We start from the raw sequence: 20040 nt of genomic DNA, 5'->3' as shown, positions 1-20040 counted from the left end.
ATAGAGAGAGAGAGAGAGAGAGAGAGTCCTATAAATGCTATGTTTAAATATGTGACTTTGACAACATACAAATACTGCACATCTCAGTTTACTCAGCTAAAGTTGGGATATTTCCTGACCTGCTGACTGTCATTGTGAATTATCAATAAGATAGTGTTCATCACAGTGGTATGACAAACTGAAAACTATTGTATAAATATAAGGTCCTATGATTATTACTGGTATTTGTGTTCAATGATACAGCCCATCTTATCACAGCTTCCCTTGATATGGCTTTCAGAATTATTGCTCAGCTGGACTTGTGTTTGTTACCCTCCAAAGATTCCTGTCCCCTTTTACTATAGCACCAACAATCTCTAGAATTCACCTTAACTTGCTGCATCTGGTTAGTCTCCATTCACCTTTCAGAATCCCTTCCTGAAGCCTTCCCTGACCTGTATTAGTAGGTCATTTCCTCCATCATACACCTTCTAACATAACACTTCTGAATGCTATACTCATCACAGTGCATTCATTAGCATTTGTTCAGCAAATATGCATCAGACCAGAGACTAGCCGGGCTATTCTAAATAGTAAGGATACACAATGTCACAACAGATAGATGCCTTGTCTCTATTAATCTCACTTTCTACTCGCAATTTTATTTTTGTTTCATTTATGTACTTTGTTTTTTTAAAGACTCTTTCTCCTATTTATCCTGTATGTTCCATGAATATAGAGACCATATCTGGTTTGATCCTTAGAAACTAACATAGTGCTGGACAGGAAATTTTTGTTGAATGAATGAGTAAATATTTGTAGAGCTAGTAGAGCTGTACTGGTAATACCAGGAATAGGAGCACAGCTGTCAGGAAGGGAATAAGACAGAAAGAAGTAGGGTCTATAAGTCTTAGAATCTCTTTGAGGTCAGGAGATGCTACTCAATGACCAAATGCCTTTGGGAAAGTCAATCTCATTGGATGCTGGGTTTTTCATCAGTAAAAGCATTTGAATAAGATGTCTTCCATGGTCCCCCAAAAGACTAATTTTCTGATATGATCCCTGAGTGGCAATAGCTTCAACACAAAATTAGAGTGATGTCGTCCAATTGACCAACACTTTCTGCTGGCCATGAATGTTCTTTCTAGTCCTCAACTATCCCATAATTGTGGCTAAGTATTACTAACCACTTATTAACTCAGGGCCACTAGATTAAGTGTTCTACGTGTTTTATCACATTTAATGACACTAGGAAGTAAGTACTATATTTATCCCGATTTTACAGAGGAGGAATCTGAAAGGTTAGCCAGATTACTTAACTCTTAGTATGTTATAAGTGCTTGAGCTGGGATTTAAGCTTATGCATTCTGGTTCCAGTGTCTGAGCACTTTCTATTTCATTTCAACTCACAATAATTGGCAACCCATCACAGATTTTGGTGGATGACTTTCTGATGGAACCTCATCAACATTTAGACTGCTTGGACCCATTTCCCACACCAACGTTCCCCCTTTTGTATCTAAATCTGAACTCATTCTTTTAAAGAACAATTTTTACATTCACAACCCATATACACATACTTTCCAAAAACTCACACCACACATTCTGAGGCATGCATTGGTATTTGCCCTCAAAGACTGTAAGTTTCTTTTTTAGAGAATCTTTTGACTCTGCATTGTGAACCTATCACAATACACAGTCATAATAGACCTTTCACACAAACACCTTTCATATATTTCCTACCTATGCAAAGAACAAAGAAAAAATAGTATCAAAGCAATTTCAAGAGAATAAAGAAGACAAAACTATGGAGACAATGGGTTGGTAAGTGAGTTGAAACAGGAAGTGATTAGGCAAAGTATGAGAGACAACATAAGTAGGTGGGAGGTGCTCAAAGATGAATCCACAGTTAGCATTGATACAAGAGATTTGCTTTTTGCACACCCATTGCTGCTCCTTCAAAAGCCACACAGACAAGATATGTTACACGAGCAGTATGGCAACTCAAAGTGGTATTTTAAGCTGTGTACTTTCCTTAGCCCTGGACAACTGCAGGAACTGGAAAGGCAGCAGAACATAGAGAAGAGACCAGTACTAGGAGGAAGGAAAACTGGATTCTAGTCCCCACTCTGCTACAAACTATGACTTCCTCTATCCCATGGTTGTCTATAAAACATAAGAAGAGAACAAGATAGACTCTCAGCTTACTTTCAGCTTTCTAAGTCTATGTTCTGAATTTTTTTAAAAAATGGGAAAAGAGAATAAGTGACAGATTTCCAAAACCTATCATCTCCAATCCTGGAAATGGTGCTAAACACCCTGTGTTATTGAAAAACAGCTTGCTATAAGTATATGTAAGCTTTATTGAGTGGATGCGGACAGTTGAAGGCCCACCTGGAACGCTGGCACCTTGAAGTCTTTCTAGCTTGCATGAAGCAGGGAAATGGCTGGGCTCAGCTTGCTGGCCACAGCTCTGCCCCCTCACAGGCCATTCACTTTCTCTCTTCTTACCAATCCATGTTGTCTCCACTGGGTCTTGAGCAAAAGACCCCATCCCCCTGTCCTTAGCGTGCAATGAAGGAAGATTCCGAACCTGATTACATCCGGCCCTGCAGTGTGTGATGTGCTTAATGAGCCATATAAACTCCTGGATTACTTGAACTGGCAGTGGAGAGGGTCAGGGAACACAAACAAAACCAGAAAGGAGGGAGGATGCTGTAGAGAGAAAAGCAGATTTCTCACATTCTCATCTGTGAAATTGTAGTGACACAAATTAGTTACATTAAGAGTTAAATATCAAAAATAAGGACAACTCATAAGAATCTTGTTATTGCAAATGATAATGGCAAAATACCCTAGTTAAGGCAACATCTGGACTCTGGATATTTTCCTCAGGCAAAGTCTCAGCTCTCTTAGAGCAGCTACACTACAGCCTACCTCAGCGGCCCCTAGAAGCCATGAGGACAGAATCTATATATATTTTTGATAATGGTCATTTCTCCAGAATAAATATATATAGCAGGTTGGCTCTCCAAACTGGATTTTATTCCATTAGAAGCAGCACTGACCAGCTGCTCTCGTCTTCCACTCTTTTCTGACCTTTCCATTGAATCCTACTGGTACTTGTAGGCAGAGAGCTCAAAGCCCCTGCCTTTATAGCTCCCATCTCCATCTGACACACTCCTGCCTCCACTCCTTTATTAAGATGTCCAAGCAACTGCACCTTTCCCCTGATGGCTTCAGGTGAGACCTGAGGAGTGAGCCCAAGGAGACTGAAGATACTCTTGAGTATGCCATTCATGAATCATCCTATAGCGTCTACTCTTCACCACTGTGGGGACAAGAGAACTCTGAAAAACTCGGAATAAAGTTGTGTACACCATGCAGAAAACTGCCTACCAGGAAAGCATGGACTAGAGGGCTGTTCTTGCTCTGAGATCAACTACTCCATAGCTGCAAGTTCTTCTGCTGCCTTCTGTGCACTCACCAGGCTAAACCACCCCTTGCTCCAGAAACCCAGATCCCATTACACATTTAAGCCTTTAACCATGTTATTTCACCTCTTTTCTTCCATCTATCCATTTGGATTCAGATGCAAAGAGAAACAAAGTTTTCAACTTTGTACAAATAAGTAAATAGACAATTACAATAGAATAATAGAATATAATAAGTGCTCTGCTAGAGGAATGTAAACACTACTAGCTATTAAGCGTCAGCCAGACATAGCTTTAGACAGCTGAGAACCAACTCTTTGAGGTAGGTACTGTTATCATTTCCACTTCACAGAAGAAGAACCTGGAGATCAGTGAATTTAAGTGATGTCACTGAATTCCCACAGATAGGAATTCTACCACAGAAGAAAGTGGCAACACCAAGTTTGTCTGATCTTAATCGCGTGGTTCTTTATAACCCATACTGTTGTGTTGTAGGGTCACACATGAAAGCTTTTGCCTTCTTTGCTGCTGTATAAAATCATGCCTATCCATGGAGGTTCTACTCAGTGTTATTCCAACATAACATATTTCTGAACCCCACTGAAGTATCACTCATCTCTTGGGCTCTCATGGTCACTTATCCTTAGGCTGCTATTTTGTTTGTATTTGTTTCTTCACTTAAAGGATGTAGCACTGAATTTTGCAATGGTTATTGCCCAGTAAATGTTTGTTGAATTAATAAATATATCTTTCAGTCAATGGGGGTATCAGTTACAAACTCTGTACAATATGAAACTCTCTACTAACCAAAGAAAAGCCAAATACTCAAAAGGACTTGTAGTCTTCTCCCTGTAGGGAAGCCAGTCACTGTTCTCTGATACTCTCCCTTGCATTCCAGCACCCCAGTTCTAGTTTGAAATTTAGGTGAGTTTTTTTCCCCTCTATGAGTCTTCCTTGTGAGCAAGACTATATGAAACGTTCCAATCCGCTGTTTAGAAATAAGTTCATCAAATGATTTCTTCTTGCAGAGACATCAAAAGCTGAATTTTTTTTTTGCTGATAATGTATATGATTTCTATTTTCTAAATCCACAATTTAAATCCAGGTGGGAGGGGATGAGTCAGAGAGAAATACCATTGCTTTTGGCTGATGACAGCAGCATAATCATTTGTATTTTCCCAAACCTGCAAAATGTCAACATATTAGGAAAAAAATATGCAGACATTTCACATTTCATTTCTGATGATGTTCCTTGTTGTTCCCTCGCACCCCTACCCTCCTTGATCTGAATCATTGACATCTGGTTATTAGCCTAAGCATTTAGAATTTAACACTGAGTGTTCAGTGTATGCTGATGTCAGCACACACACAAGAGCTTATGGTTCGGCATAGACTAAAGTCTTGTCTCTTTCAGGTTTGTGATGAGCTGACAGATTTGAATTAACTTCTGATATTAACTTCTTAAACTTTTGTCTTTGGGGTAAGCACAAAACAGGGAGTGCTAAAGACAATACAACAAAGATGGCTGCCTTTTTGTGCTTCTTTATTCGCCCATCTTCTTTGCTCTGCAAAGCCTAGTTAATCTTCCTTGTAAAACAACACAGTGCCATGTTTTCCACTGTAATTAAAGACAATGGAGGAAAAGTTCCCTTTGAAGGAGAATGATGTGCCTTCATCAGCAGCTCTGCTGAAAATAGGTTTGTGTTTCACAACAAGTGTAACTCATAGATCCTCTAATTAGATTTCCTTGCTCCTCTTTTAATCACCAAGAACATCATTATCCTTTTGGTTCCTCATTAGGAAGGTCGCATAGTTCATATTCACACTTATAAAACCTATCCAAATTTCAGACCAAAACTGTATCTTCTTAGACTTCAGATATTTCATTGATCTCACTGTGCTATCACCAGTTCAACTTGCCTGTGGGATTTTTTTTCTTTTCTTTTTAAATGTGATCACCCTGCCACCTGCTATTTTAGTAGAATTACAGCTATACAGTCTACTGTTGCTGAAGAACCATACTATGTTTTCATGCCATCATGGAAAGGAAAAACAGTGACACATTTTAATATCTTCATTGCTTATAATATATATACTTCATTTTTAAGCTTCAAAACCTCTTACAAGGCAGGATCTCATCAGTAAGCTTATATAGTTTTCTGGGAGATTTATGCTGAGTTTGGGTACTTTGATTTTCAACACCTGCTCCTCCAGAGGGTGATCAGCCATGCCTTGAATGCAGTGGCAAACTCTTAGTTCCAGTATTTTCAGGTCTGCAGGTTAATTCCATGTTAAGCCCTCAACCAAATTTGCTTTTTACATATCTAATGTTTAGTACAAGTAATTTAACACAGTAAATAGCCTCTCCAAAGTGGACTTTATTTGTTTGTCTATTTCTTAATTTATTTGTCTCATCCCCACTGAGCTTCCCTGACAGCCATAACATGTTCCCTCTGGCCCAGAACACACCCACCAATTGACCTTTATGCCATTTATAATTCCTGAAATTTATCTCATAATCATTTCCAAGCCTATCTCCTCTTTCTGTATGCTGAAGACTAACTTATTTTTGTCTGCAGATGTGTCCCCAAGGTATTTTGTTGTCATTCACAGCTTGTTTTGTGGCTTTGCATCATCATTTAAGCTTTTATTTTCAAAGATGTTCAACTTCAGGTATGAAGGAAACAGTGTTTAGCATTGAAATGGGTGAAGGTAGAGGGAATAGAGTGAGAGGAAAAGGCATAATTACATGTTCTCTCTTTGAATTTATCTTTGAAAAATATTTAATTAAACCCGATATGTATAATAGACATCCTAACTGAATTGAGTCATTGTTAACCATTAATAAAGACTCTTTACATGTGGCATTTACCCAGGAAAAGAATTGGGCTTCTAAACACACTTCCTCAGAAGAACTGCACTTCTTCAGGAAGCTATTATCTATGGTTGGCAGGCACCGCAGTGCTTTTCAGGAGTGACCAGGTCATTTGCTCACCATAGCCAAGTTTGCTTTCAGCTGGTGTTTGACAGTTATCTTTGAGAACCTAGTATCCAGCGGGGTTCTTTATTTAAAGTAGGATCCCCACAAAAGATACTATTTTAGGGATTAACAAAGGTTGTTCTCTTTCTAATTCACCTAAATTTATTCATCCCTTACTTATACTTGGTGATCTTATATATTATCTGAACTAATCTTCAAGTAACCCTGCAAGCTAGATAAAACCATTCCCTCTCCATTTTATACATTAAAAAATAATAACTGTTTCAGGGAAGTTGACTGTCTTGTCCTGCTAGTGAGTAGCAGAGCCAGAATTCAAATTCAGTTCTGACTCTCGAACTCAATCCTTTTAAGATTATTCATCAGGAAGGATATTCCTAAAATGAAAGAGATGTTACATTATTTGTTACAAAGTGTTTCTTCTCAGAATCTGTGAGGATTTAAAAATATATTTATTTGTTTGGTTGGTTGTTTATTGATTTAGAGTAGAATATAATATTCCAGGTCCTATGGAAGTATAAGTTTTGAAAAGGAGAGATTATATTTACTCTTCTGTCTGAACACAGAGCCTAGTGCATGGCAGGCTCCCAACAAATACCTGTTGAGTGAATGGCTATGATGTTCTGAAGCTGTCTTGGGGTCTGTTTCCCTTGCAGACTGATCCTTTGCCCTTAAACCTTGCCACAGATGTCTTTGGACCTCTCCCATTTCCCTGCTCAGTGCCTCAAACTCTCCTAGGGCCCTCAGGACAAATGACCTCTCTCAGCACCCCATCTCACTTATCTCACCTCCTCATTCTCTCACCTACCAAAACTTCACCTCAGGTTTAACATACTTGGAAAATATCAAAGTAAGCCAATATTATCCTTAAGTAAGAAATGGAAGGTAGGGGGCATGGAACCACCAGAGCAGCAGTTACCAGCATCACATGACTACTTTGTACCAGGCACTGCAGAAATCACTTGAATCCTTTAACCACCCTGTAAACTCAGTATTATTACCCACATTTTCAACTGATAAAACTGAAAGTACCTTCAGATCACACAGCCAGCAAGCCATAGAGTCAAGATTAAAAAGCAAACTTTGTCTGTCTCCAAAGTTGCCAGCACTTTTACAGTTGTCAGTGACTTTACCTCAAAGGATGTTTAAGTCCACAAAGACAAGGCAGCGAGGCCATGGGGGGCAGATATGCTAAAAACCTTTCTCAAGTGCCCTAGAACAGGAGTCCCCAACCCCCATGCTACAGACTGGTACCGGTCCATGGCCTGTTAGGAACTGGTGCCACACAGCAGGAGGTGAGCAGTGGGAGAGCAAACAAAGCTTCATCTGTATTTGCAACAACTCCCAGTGCTGGCATCACCACCTCAGCTCCACCTCAGATCATAAGGCATTAGATTCTCATAGGACCCCTGGTCCCTGGTGCCAAAAAGATTGGAACTACTGCCCTAGAAGATGTCTGTTCCACCTATGCATCCATGGACTCTGCTCCTTAGTCTTTTTTTCAGTTCTACCTTGTCTTCAAATCCTTGCCTTTTTTCCAGGTGCATTTCAGGGTTAGTTTTCTGTAGTAGAAAACATAATAGAAAATCTGCTTCAGATAACCAAATCTTAGATTCTGGGATTGTGATATCAACTTCCTTTCTCTACCTTTCTCTTTATTTCCATTAAAAAAAATAAAAGAATAAAAATTAAAACATTGTTTAATTCCTTACCCTGTTTATTGCTATTAAAATTAGTATTATCTTGGGTACCAAGTATCTGGAGAAATCCATACAGCTGGTATCTGAACAAATTATGGTATAGGAAAAGAAAACACTCAACTTCAGTTCACATGAAGAGTTCCTCCAGTATCATGTCCTCTCTTGCAACAGATTATTTGAGTTAACATTTGCAAGCCTCTTATCAGCCTAAGGACCCCCAGATGAGCTCCACATGGTCATGGAATCACACCAAATAGTTAAACAGCAACAATCCATCACTTCTACATTAAAGCACATGGAAGCATTTGCCTAATCAGGTGAGTGGCCTGAGCATACAGTAGCCCTACGGGAGAGACCCAACCAGATGTTTTCTTTCACTTCCAGTGGAATCAGCGTTACTGAAAAGACGAAATTAAAGAATCAGTTCATGGTAGATGGCTTTTGTCTAACATTTCTCCAACCTAGAAAGTGGTACACAAATGTGAACCACTCTTCTTGCTCTGAACAAAGCCTGAGAGCCTTTCTGTTGGGCTGCCACTATGCTGGCATATGGCCCACCTGCCAAATCTCAAATGTGTCCAGGATCCATATGAGGAAAGCAGTGCTAGTTTTAATCTCCATCATGCTGGATTAGATTAAGTTATTGGCCAGAATAGCTCAGTCATATCTCATAGACCGATTGGCCAAAGGCACTTTGGCAGTAAATTGCCATATCATCTGATATTACAAAACAAGGCTCATTATACCTGCTAAAGAATAAAACTCTCTGATGCTGCATAGAAAATGAAACCACAGAAAAGAAAATCTTGGGGTCTAGGAATGTTTGGTTCCCTGTTGCTATCTCAAGAGATTGTGCTATGCAGAGGTACAAAAAGCCAGAATGGTAATAGTTTGGTACCAACTGGAAAAGGCCATCTGACTGTTCACCAGCTGTTCCTTCCAGCACCAGATGTGGGGTTTTCATTTATACAATAACTCAGAATGCTAATAGAAAAGACTTAGAGGTCAGGAATCCCAACTTTCTCTCATTTTGTACATTGGAGAACAAAGACCAGAGAGAGGATTTTACTCAGCAAGGGAGCAGCAAAGTCACATAGAGCGATTGGATCTCCAGATTCCTAGTCCATTGTTCCTCTCACCATGATGCTCTGGTACCTGGAAAACACTCACAAAGAATTATTTTTTATAGAGAGGAAGTAGAGTTGTAATAATCAAGGGCACAAACTCTGTAGACAGAGTGAATTCTCATCCAACTCTAAGTGTGTAAGTTGTATGGTCATAGGCAAAGTAGTTAACTGCTCGGTTTGTCAGTGTCCCCATTAATGTAATGAAAATGCATAGCACATAGCTCAGAGGGTTTTGCAAAGATTAAAAAAGTTAACATATGTTTAAAATTTAGAATCATGCTTGCCACATAAAGAGCACAATATGAATATGTGTTATCATTGTCATCCTAAGCAAACCGAACCACCTCTATATCCACTAAGTCACCTTCCTGGTTTTTACTCTTTGGAACACTCAACTAAAGCTAAACTGTGGCTATAAACCCCCTGCCTGATCAGCACTGAACATCTTATGACAGCTGCCACACTCCACAAGAGACATTCATTTCTCTTTATGATGTTGCCTCCTTTTCTCTCCATACTTACCCTTTTAAGTTTTGCTTTCTTATATACTTATCTTCTCCTTTTTGTTTTAGTAATATGTAGCCTTGTGCTATAGGATGATATCCATAAAAATGTCCACTGGTAGAACTTGGGATAGAGACCTCTGTCTCTCTAGAGTAGAGCTTATTAGAGCTTCAGTTGTTTCCTAACTTAAAATCAACAAAATGAATTAGGTAGACACATACATACCACACACACACACACACACACACACACACACACAGTTTAATGTATGTCATATTTATACATATATAATGAAAGATACTTTTAAAGAAACACATGGGTTTTATAAATCTACATTGTTCATTCTCTTATAAACATTTAAAAATTTCAATAATTCATTTTCAGAAGACAATATAGAAAATCTTTTTGAGATTTAACTTGGGCATTTTCCAACTTACTATATTCTATAGGTCAGTATGATTCCTTAGGACATATGTCTGGACTGATGGAGGCCCCAGAGTCAGGCTACTTTCCACAAATATTTATGGAGCCTTCATGGAGACAATAGCACTGAGTTAGGGCCTTTATCCTGTCCTTGTCTGTGAATACTCTATAAGAAAAATGCAGAGAAATAATATGAGCTAAACTCTTAAGTTATCACACAGAAATGCATTTTTTAGTCTATTAGAGAATTGTACACATTGTAAATCAGAAGAAGAGAAGTTATTCATGTTGAAATTCCTGAAGTTGAAATAGTTGAATGCTCACTGCTGAAATGAGAGCCCTATGCTTCCCCAAGCAAAGGTGAGCATCAGTCCATTCCTAGGTAAGGTACAGACGCATTTCATTAGGTTGACAAGCAAGCCAGTTGCTTAGGTCCTATCTGAGGAGACGCTGCACCATCTCTGCTTCTAGAAGTAGTCATGCTTATTTCTAATAAGGCAGTTTGCTTCTAAAAATGCAGTGTAGTCCTAACTTGAAAAGGTAAAGAAGACATGTTTTCCTTGCCTGCAACTCTTTTCTCTTTGTCACTAATGCCTCTTGATGCCTTCTGATCCCTTGGCTTGTACTCACTTTTACTTTCCTTGGAATTCTTTCTGCTTACTAGATACTGGTCTTGCCTATGGCCCTAAATTCTTATGGCTCGCAAATAAAGATGATGGAGGAGCACAGAAGCAGTGTTAAAAACTGACATGTTTGTCCTTGGCCTTTGGAATAGCCTAGAACAATCCCAGTTTAAGTGGTTTGTCTTCTCGAGGATAGCAGACAAAAGGAAAAGGATAAAACTTGTATTCTATGGTCTTATTCAATGGAATGTGAATGATTCACTAGGGCTATGTAAAGAGACAGAGGAAAGAGGGCAAGAGAGAAAGAGGTGACGGTTTGGTCTTAAAAGACTGAGTCTTCTTTTTGCTTTTGGAGAAGCACCACTGACTGATGGGATAAACTCAATCACAGTCTTTAAAACTCTTGAGTGTTCATTCTTCCTCAGCTACTGCAGGAGGAACCTCCACAATACTGAAGATACACAGGGTTAAATGTCTGCCACCTCAACACCTAGACTCCCGTACCTCACTAAACGTTTCTACTCCTCTCTCCTCTCCCCGCCCCCACTTCTCTCCACACTGAAACCTTTCTTGCCCTCAATACCTATCCTTTCCACTCTCATCCCTGTCTGTCCAGAATGCTATCTCCAAAGACAGAACACAATTAGAGGTACTGCTTATGAAACAGCCATCAGATCCTGCCATACTATTTAGCCCTATCTGCAGCCCTAACTTTTTAGCCCATAGGCCTAACTGATTGCCATTACTTCCCTCTACCCCTTTTATTTTTAAAACCCTCATCTTTCAGGGCAGGCTGTAATGTTAAAGGCATCCCGTTGATTTACTCCTTTGAGTTTCTAAACACTACTCCTGGCCACTTTCCACTTGTCCACATTTAGAAGGGTCAGTGATGGGGGTGAATGGTGGGGGAATGCTCATAGAGAAGCATGTCTACATATTTGCTCATCAGGAAATAAATATGGTACCTTTGGGTGCATCCTAATGGGTCTGTCTCTCTTTCCCCTACACAGGGCCTGGAGCAGTCATTGATGGTGTAAACTCGGCCTCTAGAGCGCTGGCTTGTCTCTGGCTATCAGGGACCCTCTTTGCCCACTTCTTCATCAAGTTTTGATAAGAAAACATAGGTTCTCTGAGCAACGCCTGCTTCTCCATATCACAGACTTTAATCTACACTGCGGAGGGCAAACCAGTTTGGGCTTCTGTTGTTTCTGTTCTTGATTTTTTTTTTTTTTTGATTTCAGGGTTTCGTTTGTTTATTTGATTTTTTTTTTCTGTTTAAGTGACTGGGGTTGGGGGAGGGGTGGGCAGGGTTCTACCATGTGTAGGATAATCATTCATTGGTGTGTCCAAAAATGAATTCTGTTCCTGCTACCTTGGCCCTTCCCTTTCCTCTGCTTCCCTCCCCATCATCATCACCACCAAACTCTCCTCCCCTACACACTAAAATATAAGCTCCATTTGGGCAAAAAATGTGCCTCATGATTAACACCCTGAAGACACAACTTGACTTACAATGTAGTGCACAGCAAAAGTTATAGCCAAGTGTCCTATTATCTGTGTCTTTTAAGCTTTGGACCATTTTTCTGATTACAATGTACATATTCTTCATTCTATGTTTATTATTACCTAATTGTGTTAAGGTTCACATCTTTTCTTTCTGGGAAGTTATCTCAATATATCCATATCCATATTCATATGTGTGTGTGCACACGTGTGTGTATGTGTGCATGTGTAAGTTTAATCTTGCCATCTTCTCTAACCACTCTGCTCTATCTGTGTTCCTTCCTAGCAATAGGAATTAGAGGTTTGTGGCAATTCATACAACCCAACACTAAAAATTCAGAAGTCATATAACCAAAAAGGGACAAAGCATTTTGAGGATACTACTTCTCTTAAAAAAAAAAATGCTGTCCAACTCACGAAAAATTATTCATAGATGGCTGATTATTTAGGTTTTATCAAGTATCTATCAAAATAATTATACAGTTATCCATCTACTCAATTTTCTGATTTATCTCTTCATTCAATTATCTACCCACTCATCTTCCTCTCTAGCAATCTATTTACTCTGTCTATCAATCGATCAGTGTAATTATCTAACACTTCTTTCCATTTCTTTCCTCACTACTCACTATCAATTCATCACCATATTAGTGTCTAACGATATTGTGTCTATTCTGCTGTATTCATTTCTCCTCTACCTTCAGCAGACATTGGTATCTTCAAAATTACTTATTAACTTCTCATGTGAAAGCCAATGATCTTACAGGCTAACAACGTAGAAAAGCAATATGTCATGGATTCTTTGGAATATGGTACCCCACCCACCCAAAATACACGCTGTTAGCAGATGGACCAAAGTAGCAATCTAATGATCAGTCACTCACTATTCCCAGAAGAGACTGTGTTTTCGAAAATATCTTCTTGGGAAGCAGATCAGCCCTGGAAAAGCCTTGATTAGTACTGTAATTTTTTTCTTTCACACTTGAAGGACCAAGGTGTCAACCTTCATGCTTCTTTCAGCCTTTCAAGAAAGTTATGTCAGGAACCCATGAGACTTACTCCATGGATGACTTTTCTTAATAGTAAGAACGTAAAAGAAAAAAACATACATCTGTCTGTGGAATGTGAAGAGAGCAGTTTACCTGTCTGAGTGTGATAACTTCGGCTATTGTCTCCTCTCTTCTCTAGTTTTAGTTTAATCTGTTTGGAAACTATCCAGTAAAAAGCTGATGAAGCCAATTATATGGCGGGTGTGTTGACAACTCTGGTATTTGTTTCAGGAAGCTCTTCTGAGCTGAGGGCACTCAAGCAACTGACTTAATTTCCAAGCACTTGATTAACACAACATTGCAAAAAGAAGGGGGAAAGTGTAAGTGACACACAATTTCCTCTGATACAGTCTGGTTTTCCACTGGATATGGGGAAGAATTCCCTCAGCAATCCATGTTCAAAGCAGATCCCACATATAAACAAGAACTGACCTGACATTTCTGCATTATGTCCTGGGACAAAAAGGATTCGGCCAGCAAGCGTGCCTGTGATTCAAAGGAATGGCATTGAAAACCACACAAGGTTGCTCCCCTCTTTACCTATGCTGCAGGGACTGACCTACTGAGAGGATAAGAAAGAAGCATCAACGATGACTGTCTCACAGACATGCCTTGTCTCAACTGGAAAACTGTTTCAGGTCCACAGTCTAAAAAATAACAAATGTGTATATACTTGGTATGTGTATACACACACACACACACACACACACACACATACACAATACAAACTACAAACCTAGGCTAGGCTTTCTTGGCATACAAAAAGCTAGGCACTTTCATAAGAATTTGAGCTGGTGTGAATGAAATTAATATTACATTTGCCAGCTGTAAACAGACATCTGCATTTCCTAGTGAGTCTCCAAGAGCCAGATTCTGGGAACATAAATGATGTGCCAAAAGCAGTGTATCAATTCCACGTTCCAGGGACAATTATGAGCAGGCTCAAAGTCATAATTAAAGGTTGGACATCAATGTTTAGATCTGTCACCACATTCAGCACCTGGAGTTGGGCTGATGTTACACATTGTATGAAAATTGTGTCATTTGAGTGTCTTACTGATAATAAATTTGTTACTTTGGAGTAAAATAAATGTGGAGGCTGTGGAGAGTGGATGGTTCTGGAGAACACAGTGCTTGAAATGGACAAGTTGTACATGTTCTTCACTCCAAGACTTGTTCTAGAGGAAGGGATCCATTCTCCTTTGGCTAGGAAGATCACCCAAACCTTCTGAGTGCAGCAAAGCTGAATCTCAGAGTCACTATGAAACCTTGCACTGCTCTCTTCCACTGGATACCATGCGGCACCTCTGGTAGTTACCTATTCTGGCCACATGACAGAATGGAGAAAATTCCTATTCCTAGTCGACATTCGTCCGTCTGGGATAAAGAAAACCAAGTAATAAGACCCAAGGAAACTGGACACTGGGAAAGAAAATTGCTCTTCTTCACAACAGATGTACCCCAGCTTCTGTGCTGTTTAGGTTACTTTGATGGGGATAGCTTCATACGACAGTAGCTGTCCCCCAACATTCTGAAGTACAGAACAGCAAATTCTCACTAAAGACAATATCCACACTTACACAAGCTCTTTCAACTTTACATATGGAGAATAGATGGATAAGACCTGCTGGATAGATTTTTTTCAAAGCATCAATGGTGGGGTGGGGATAGGGGTAAAGGAGGAAACAATAAACAAGTCTCTGAGCAACCTATAGCTCTTTGAAGGTTTTCCACATGGGAAGAAGACCAAATAAGGCTTATTAAGATATTAGGTGAGAAGAATTCAGCAATGCAGTTACTTTGAAACCCTTTCCCTTCTCAACTCAAAGTTAATATGTATTTCCACCAAAGTAATGCAAACGAAGTGTTAGTGTGAAGCCTCTGGCCAAGCTTGTTTTTCAGAAGTTTAATGTCAAGTGCCTGATAGTTATCTGCAAGTCTAAGAAAGTGTTGTAGGGTTTTTTTTGTTTTTGTTTTTGTTTTTGTTTTTGTTTTTTAACTGGGTGAGGGGAGACATATAAGAGAATGGTGGTGAAAACATGCACATTATTCAGAGAGCATTGTGAATGGTTATTCTGCTGTAATTGTGCTCAACTGAATAGAAGAAAAGATAAACAGCTTTATATCTAAAAGAGGCCTGGGCCTCTTTCTCCTGAAACCTATGTCTCATACTAGTGATACATTTCCCAGGTTGGGCAGTTAGTTCTCAAAACCCAGATGGAAAGTGTGCTCTGGGGCTCTAGAAACTCCACAAGCAAGGATGAGTTTAAGAATCTGTTTCTTCATTAGTCCAGTTATTTTGCACTTAACATAGAGGAGTTAGCAAGTTCTACCTATATTGAAAGAACCCTTAAATGAAAAGTATACAGAACCTCAAGATGGGCAGTGGATCCCAAAGAGAGCTTATTACTGTCATTGCATCAGGAATGGTTATAAATTGAAAAGCCTAGTTTTGGTAGATGCTTCCAGTGCCATTGAGAATGTCTTCTCTGTAGTTGTGTATGGATGTCATCAGGCCCATCAATAGAATGATGGGAGGAATGGCTTAAGGTGAGAAAAGATATGGGAGGTAGGGTTATCTTTCTCGATTTTGCTCTGAGTCTTCACCAGAGAAAAACTGGCTTTGCAGTACCTGGAACTGACCCGCTAATCCTTCCCACCCCTCTCCCAAAAATCACATTTTTTTTTTAATTTCCTAAAGCAAAATTTAATCTCTTTGGAATTAGGGGAAGCAGCATAACATTTTTCTTTTAAGCAAAATTCATTTTTTTCTCTTTTTCTCTAGCAAGGAGAAACTTTTATTTTCATTTTGCACAAGCCCTGTACCTAAAAATGCTTATACCCAATTGCTTCCCCTCCTACTATCCAAAGCTTCTCTAATTTTTTTTCTTCTTTTAAGACAAATAAGTTTGAGCAGTTGCAGTAAAACTTAACAGGTGTGTAACTAGGAAGGCAACATTTTCAAAAAGACACCATATGATGAGAACTCCTAATGATCACTAAAAGCAAACAAATAAAAATGCCAGTCTCATTTCCCTCATTTCTTATTTCAGAGAAGAGAAGTAAATGAAAGAAGGAAGAAATAGATCTGCAATTAAAAGATGTAGCAAAAAGATAGAGCTGAACGAGTGCAATTTAGCCTTCAGGTGCAGAATACCGGGGGTCGAAAAGAATGCCGCGTTATTAGACGCAATTGTCTTCATACTGAAAGTAGTCAGCTAAGCCTAATTTCCAGTATTTTGAAAGTGATTCCTTTTTGTTTCTTTCAATGATGCCCTTTTAAAGGCACACAGTTGTTCCAGTTGTTCCACCACTGAGTGGAGAAAGAAAGATTGTGAACCTTCTACTATCCTTTCTTGGCCTTTCTATGCTATTGGCAGATTTATAAGATTATCGATAATAGCAATGATAAGTAATAATAGCTGCCCTTGTGTTAGTTAGAGGGAGCATTTTTAATTATTCAAAAATTTTTGTGACATGTAAAGTACAGTTGTGAGGAATGTGTGGGTGTACAAAAATGTATCTGTCAAGTTCAGAGTCCTCTAGATTAAAAAAAATATGACTTATCAATGGTGCCGTTATAGCTGTGTCAGACAATGGGTGTGCCCATTTTCATAATTATCCTTAAAACAAATCTATGTTCAAATGCTTTAAAAAATTATCACATGATAAAAAAATATAATTTTGTCAGCCTTCTAGAGTTCTTTTTTCTTTTGTTTTCTTCAGTATATTTTTCTCCAAAAATCAATGAAGACTTGATTTCTGTCAATAATTGTATTAAGGGTGAATATACTACCTGAATTTTGTGCATGTTACATTGTAGTTGTAACCTTTTCTAATTCAGGATGAATACGAGATGGTTGTGATTGTGCAGTGTATCAATAAAGTTTGAAGAAATTTGTAATTTTGGGGGGGCTGTTTATTAGGATATCTCACTGAGTATCCAGGAATGGAGAAAAGTGAAGCAGACTACACTTCTCTCATATGTGTATTTTAAGCTTTGGGCAATAGATACAATCAGAAAACTGAGCAGTCTATTTCTCTCTCTCTCTCTCTTTCTCTCTCTCTCTCTCTTTCTCTCTCTCTCTCTCTCTCTCTCTCTCTCTCTCTCTCTCTCTCTCTCTCTCTCTCTCTCTCTCTCTCTCACACACACACACACACACACACATCATAGAAGGCACTATAAGCACTTTCCATATTACGTCTGTATATCAAATATATATGCCATTTACAAATAATATAAAATATAATTGTAGCCTTAAAGCCTCAAAAGTATTTATTGAGCTAGGCTAAATGGAATCAGAAGAGAAGTCAGAAAAAATAATGATCGTACTCCTCATTTTGGGCACTCTACTCCTTAGGACTTCCTGCACCTTGATTCTGCAAGCTAAATTAAGCACAATTTTGACAAGAGTAAGTATAAGTAGATATGATGACTATTATGTACATTTATTCTTAGAAGCATATGCCACTCATTAATTGTTCTCTATATTAGGTTTTGCTATGGGATAAAAGCATAAAAACGAGCCCTAAAGAAGCTCTATTCCTCTGATTGACTTTTCTAGCACAACTTTCTCTTTCATTAGAACTCCAGCTCCTCTGCCTTCATCACACATTTATTTGTTTTTCTGAAGGAATGGATATTAACCTCTTTTGTGTAATTCAGTTTCTCATCGACCATTTAGATATCAGCTAGCCCATCCTAGTTCTACCATTAACAAGATATGTAATCTTGAATCAGGCATTTGATCTTAGTCTTTGTTTCTTCATCTGTATTATTTGTGAATTTCCACACCCCCCACCCCAGTGTGTTTTAGTTCACAATTCTCTGGGAAGTTTCTCTTTTTCTTTCAACCATTGGGTTTCTCAAGATATCCTCCAAATAGAGCTTAGGTCCAATGGCTGGTCATGGTTAGGGAATTCAGTAGAAAGGGGTTAAGATTCTTCAGTTGATATTACAGCATGGCTAGCACCTCTGGCCAAGACTTTGAGCTATGGTTATGAGGCTTGTTTTTTCTTGACTTCCTAGATAGACAAGGGCTAATGGCTGATCTTTCATGACTTGGTCTCTTTCACAGGGAATGAAAAACAGATAATGTAATAAACTAGATCGTGTTCTTTGTAAATTAAAACACCAAGGAAATGATAGATACCAATGATTGAGAGTTTCCAGTTTCCTCAGGCTTACTGTAAAATCATGACTTGTCGAGGAAACAGATTTCCAAGTACTCTATCTTCACACCTTTAGTGCTCCTTTTCACCTCTCCTTTTTAATCTTCCTTTCCCATTCACACCTGACCCTCCACTGTTCCTGTTTATACATGCCACAACACTTACCCATCTGTCTGTTCTCTGGTTGGCATAGACATTTATTGGCCTTTCACTTTATCTGGCCACTCATCTCCATCAATCATCAATGTACCAATTTATTTCTCCATCAGCTAACCACTCATCTATTCATTCACATATTATGTTCCCCATTTATCTAACTCTTATTCCATCTATAAACTCATGAACCTCCCTAATGTGACTGTTCCTACCTATTTAAGCCATCTATCCATTTCTCACCTGTCAATCCACCCACCAGTCATCCAACTAGCCTTTGGCAGGGATACCTATTTACTAAGCCATTTCAAGGTAATAAAAATCTACTGTTATCTTTCTATTCTACAAGGGTGGTTTTGCCTAGTTAATCTTAAGCACAGCAGCTAAATGAATAGATGCATTTTTGACCAAAGTTCACTCTATTAAAAATGTACATAGAAGAGTGCTTTAGGAAATATATTCAGGGCATTCTTGTTGCTATGAAGATGTATTACAGTTGTAAGAGGATGGAGAATTGGGAGTAGAGTGGAAACACTGAGATGACCATATGTTGATGTTTAACTTTCTAATACTAGAAATGCATTCATGCAATGAACATAACAAATGACTGAAGAGATAGATAGGAGAGACCTCAACTGGAAACTGTCTCTTCTTTTCTATTTGGTTTTCTGTTAAGTTATTTATTTTGGTGAAAATTAGAGAGTGGAACTAATTGGTACCAAACTCTGTGATCACTATTAAATACCAAAACCCTAAAGCTACAAATGATGTTACTTTCATTTTATGTATTTTTCTGGTCATTAGGGACTTTTTCCTTTATATATATATATGTATTTTTTTCCCATTTATTTATTTATTTATTCATTCATGCATCACATCTAGTGAGGAACTTCCCTTAAGGAGCTCACATCTAAGATGTGAAAACAGACCTATAAAAAGAAACATTACAGTATAATATTGCAAATATTCAGATACACCTATGAGACTGCAGAGGGAGAAAATATTGGAAAATGATTGGAAGCTTCTTTATTTTCTCCACTTTTTACCGCAAGAAAGAAAAAAGCTAGGATATAGAGAGCTCATGTAAAAGATATGGTGAACAGATATGTTACTACAAAAATAAATGGGGTCCCAGCACCATGGCACACTCAATGTTCAAATATTTATTTAATGTAGTGAATACATATCTATTGGATGGATAAGTATCATGAAAAGAGTTAACGATATAAATGGCCAAAGGACCACATTGTACAATTGGTAATAAAACCAACACAACACCTCCTGGAGAGAGAGAGAGAGATGTAATTTCTAGAATGTCAGATCTAGTCAGAATATTAAGTGTCATTTTTACACAGAATTATTGAACATAATATTT

General features: G+C 38.5%; 1 protein-coding gene across 9 annotated transcripts in view; it reads left to right on the top strand.

The window, feature by feature from the left end:
• OPCML (opioid binding protein/cell adhesion molecule like) overlaps positions 1-20040 on the top strand; it is a 478631-nt gene that overhangs the window by 450135 nt on the left and 8456 nt on the right. For 6 of the 9 annotated variants that reach the window (XM_025039584.1, XM_015597405.2, XM_025039583.1 and 3 more), the window contains one exon: positions 11799-14431. The exons of the other annotated variants lie outside the window; for them this stretch is intronic. In XM_025039584.1, the coding sequence (XP_024895352.1) occupies positions 11799-11899 (101 nt within the window). In that variant the 3' untranslated portion in view covers positions 11900-14431. Of the gene's footprint in view, positions 1-11798; positions 14432-20040 lie in introns of those variants that run through there. 9 annotated transcript variants of the gene reach the window in all.

The sequence above is a fragment of the Pteropus alecto genome, unplaced genomic scaffold, assembly GCF_000325575.1.
Source record: "Pteropus alecto unplaced genomic scaffold, ASM32557v1 scaffold210, whole genome shotgun sequence".
In the NCBI taxonomy this organism is placed as follows: domain Eukaryota; kingdom Metazoa; phylum Chordata; class Mammalia; order Chiroptera; family Pteropodidae; genus Pteropus; species Pteropus alecto.
Note: the sequence above shows the minus strand (reverse complement) of the source record. Positions and strands in the feature narration are given on the sequence as shown.